Source organism: Gekko japonicus, unplaced genomic scaffold, assembly GCF_001447785.1.
Source record: "Gekko japonicus isolate JY-2015 unplaced genomic scaffold, Gekko_japonicus_V1.1 scaffold96, whole genome shotgun sequence".
Lineage (NCBI taxonomy): Eukaryota > Metazoa > Chordata > Lepidosauria > Squamata > Gekkonidae > Gekko > Gekko japonicus.
Genome location: NW_015168048.1, coordinates 1,595,078 through 1,598,883, shown reverse-complemented (window position 1 = coordinate 1,598,883; position 3,806 = coordinate 1,595,078). Strand labels below are relative to the sequence as shown.

At 38.8% G+C, this 3,806-nt stretch overlaps 1 protein-coding gene across 3 annotated transcripts in view; it reads left to right on the top strand.

Annotated features, from left to right (window-relative positions):
- Positions 1–3,241, top strand: part of YIPF5 (Yip1 domain family member 5) — a 9,208-nt gene extending 5,967 nt beyond the window's left edge. For all 3 annotated transcript variants that reach the window (XM_015414317.1, XM_015414316.1, XM_015414315.1), the window contains exons 5-6: positions 26–207; positions 1,857–3,241. In XM_015414317.1, the coding sequence (XP_015269803.1) occupies positions 26–207; positions 1,857–2,019 (345 nt within the window). In that variant the 3' untranslated portion in view covers positions 2,020–3,241. The remainder of the gene's footprint in view (positions 1–25; positions 208–1,856) is intronic.
- The last annotated feature ends 565 nt before the right edge of the window (positions 3,242–3,806 follow it).

The window sequence follows — 3,806 nt, the reverse complement described above, 5'->3', positions numbered from 1 at the left end:
TAAATATATCTGTTCTCTCTTCTAGGCTGGCAAAATTCAGTTTGGCTACGTGTATGGGATTAGTGCAATTGGGTGTTTAGGAATGTTCTGTCTCCTGAATTTAATGAGCATGACAGGTGTTTCGTTTGGCTGTGTTGCCAGTGTCCTAGGATACTGCCTCCTTCCTATGATCATACTTTCCAGCTTTGCAGTAGTGTTTTCTTTACAGTAAGTATGGTTATCAAAGTTTTGTTAGGATGTCATACTGTTATATTGTACACTTCAGTGGTGGGATGAAAATAGCTTGTATTCACAATATTCTGGATATCAAAGATTCCTAAACACTTTAACTGAATATTTCTGTGTGTTCTTAGTGTATAAAGTATAGTATTCAGATCATAAAAATCTGAAAGACTTTCTAACGTGTGTGATAGAAGATATCTGTATGTTGCACACTACAGAATGTCTTTTCCCCCAGTGTAACTGTTCTCTCTGTGTTCCTGTAGTCCTTCCCTTAAACATGCTTAGAGATCATGGCTCTTTAGGTTATAACTTTTTAACTTCCTGGTAATTAGAGGAATTCCTGCTAATTAACCTAGGTTAATTCTTTTCTGGAGGTTTTAGCTTCCTTTACTAAATTCTAGATTTGGTGGGGGGGGAGTTAATGGGCAGAAATGTTTAATTAACTGCTTGCATATATTTTTGCAATTAGAAACGCCTTGCCTAATCTGCCTTGAGGATCTCATGCTCTAACACAGTTATTCCTCTTTACGCCAGAGGCTATAAAGGCTCAGTAGCAATGTGGATGGCCCAGGCTAGACTGATCCTGTCAGATCTTGGAAGCTAAGCAGGGTTGGCCCTGAGTAGTACTTGGATGGGAGACCACCAAAGAAGTCCAGGTCTGCTACTCAAAGGCAGACAATGGCAAACCACCTCTTTTAGTCTCTTGCCTTGAAAACCTTCCAGGGTTGCCCCAAGTCGGCTGTGACTTGACAGCACTTTCCATCACTACCACAACTAGAGAGAACTGAGCAGCAATATACCTGCTTCAATAGAACTGTTCATGAGTTACAGTGAACCCACATCCAGTCAGTGTCCACTTGATTTTTCTTAATAGATTCATTGAGTAATTCACATTACATTCAATGCACATACAGTTCAGTGTGTGACTGAAACCCCACATGGATCCAGGCACTGGTCCCCAGTTTAATTTGTAAAACAAACACTTGTTGGCTGTCCCTTACAACAGATGTACACACGCAGGTAAAATGTTTATGCGTTCACTGTAACAGGTGAATGGGTTTATAACCTCTACCGTTCCGGAAGAGTAGCTACGACAGAATCAGGAGCAAGTTAATTGTTGCAGTTTATTAAAATGCAAAGACAAAACCTGGTTTCCACGTTGCAAGAGATGACCCTGTTAATGTTATTTAATGTTTAAGAATGATTACATGAAAGCAAATAGTTGTATAAACTAGCATATGGTTTTTTACCATGTGTATTAAGGTGTGCTTTTAAAAAGGTAAAAATAAACAATAAAATCTAGAGACTGATAAGTTGCCAAAAGTGATTATATTAGCAAATATAAGCAGGTGTGTTGGCCCAGGTATCAGTCTGTTTGCCCAAAAACTATGTTTGAACAGCACCAAGGAGCTGTCTTCAGCTTTAATTAGCTGTAAGCTTTAAGTAAATCCTGTTGCACTGAACTGAGTAAATTAAAAATCATTGGGTGTATTGCTACAAAATCTTTCCACCTCCCCCCCTTCCCCCCCACTTCCTGAAAAAGTGCATTTCAGGCTATAACATCTGATAAACATAGAAGCAGTTGCACACAAAGATGTGAAACTGATATCTGATGTGTTAATTTTGTTTTTCAGAGGCATGATGGGAATAATTCTTGCTGCTGGAATTATCAGCTGGTGTAGTTTTTCAGCTTCCAAAATCTTCATTTCAGCCTTAGCAATGGAAGGACAGCAACTTTTAGTAGCCTATCCATGTGCTTTATTATATGGAGTCTTTGCTCTCATTTCTGTGTTTTGAGTGTGGTATCTTTACTACTGGACTGAAATGAGCCGAACTGAAAAGCCTCCACTTGGGACCCTTTGCTTGGGACCGGAAAGCAGCTGTTGAGTTGCTGTCATGAAAGGTTATTGCTTAAATTGTCTGATGGAGCCACAGAAATGAATGTGTGTTTTGTGTTCCTTTTTATAATATTCTTGAATTCAGTTTTGAATCGAGCTGTAATCTATAGTTGTCATACAGGTTCATGCTTATATTGTATAAAATGTAAAGGTCCCCCCCCCTCCCATTCTTCTAGTCTCTGGCAAAACATACTTGTTATGAAAACTTTTATAGTTTGTAAGTTTTTATAGGTAAGGAGAAATGAAATATTAAACATTGCTTTTGTTTCTCCCATGTTGCCACACAACAAAGGATACACATTCCATTTTTTGTACAGATTTAGTGAATTGAAAACATGTCAATACAACTTCCATCATAAAGCAAAGAAGGACGATCCTAAAAACACCTTTCTTGAGTTTACAGCACCTACTTAGCTCACTCTGTTTACAGTGAATGGTCCAGAGGGCTTTCCGGGCTCAACGGTTGACGATGTTTATATGTTTCAGTTTCTGTGTATTTTATATAAAGCTGAGAAGGTCTTGTTCTGAAGCTACAAATCAAGGGGTTGGCATTCAGTAGTTCATCAAAAAGCAAGCTGTGTCGCAAGTAACGAATTCGTCACTATTGTAGTCTAATACAGAATGCACAGAAAATCTTGGACTCTTAATAAATCAACTTCCCTACATTGTGCCCAAACTTGAATTGCCAAGAAGGTAATTTAACTAAATGATATGGGGCTTGTTCCCATTGGAGCAGGATTATGTTTAAACAATGGAAGGCTTGAATTCAGTAGAGTTTGCAAAAAGCTTCAAAATCCTGAACAAATAAGTAGCATTTTTAAAAACTTTCTAAAATGAGTTTCCATGCAAAAATCTTGTTTGTCAGATAGTATATTTGCTCTCCTTGTTTATTAAACTAGTGAAACAGAGAAGCTAACCTTAAAGGTATTTGTTGCAAGCTGGTAATAAATACTGGCTATCCCTTTTGGATTATATACATGAACCAATGTAACTTGTGAACAAATGCTTAATCTTGCACCTGTTTTTCTCCCCTTGTACCTCTACATGTTTCTCCACACAACCTGTTGTCATTTACCCAGCAGTTGCTGGCTAAACTCTTCAATAAATGATTTGCAGGAAATTCAGACAAGTTTGCACATTCAAATGTCAATCTTCATTAATCAAATGCCTTGTTCAACCATCCTCTTATTTTCCAATATAGTTTTAGCACAATAAGGATCAGACACCTTATAAAATCATAAGAGTTGGAAGGGACCTCCAGGATCCCTGGCCAAACTGGTCTGGAGAAGAATTGCTTCCTGACCCCAAAGTGGCAATTAGCATTTCCTTGGGCATGTAAGAAAGGTCCACAAGAACTAAGCACTGAGGCAACCCTTCATGACCTCCCTCTCATGATCTGACTAAGAAGTCTTATGTATATTTTTCTGTCTCATTGAAAGGTAGCTGACTATTCTGATTCTTGTACGTTTTTTATTCAGAGGGCTGAATTATGCTACCCCTGCTGGCTTTGACTCTACTTTCTCTTCTTACAAAACCTTATCCACTGCAGTGCTGGCTTCAGCTCCACTCTCCCTCTCCCCACCTTGTGGTGGCTACTGCCGTTCAGTTCGGCATCATTTGAAATTGGTGCAGCTCTTAAGGAGGCAGGGGAGGTTCTTTACAGCAGATTTTTCTCTAAGCCACAGT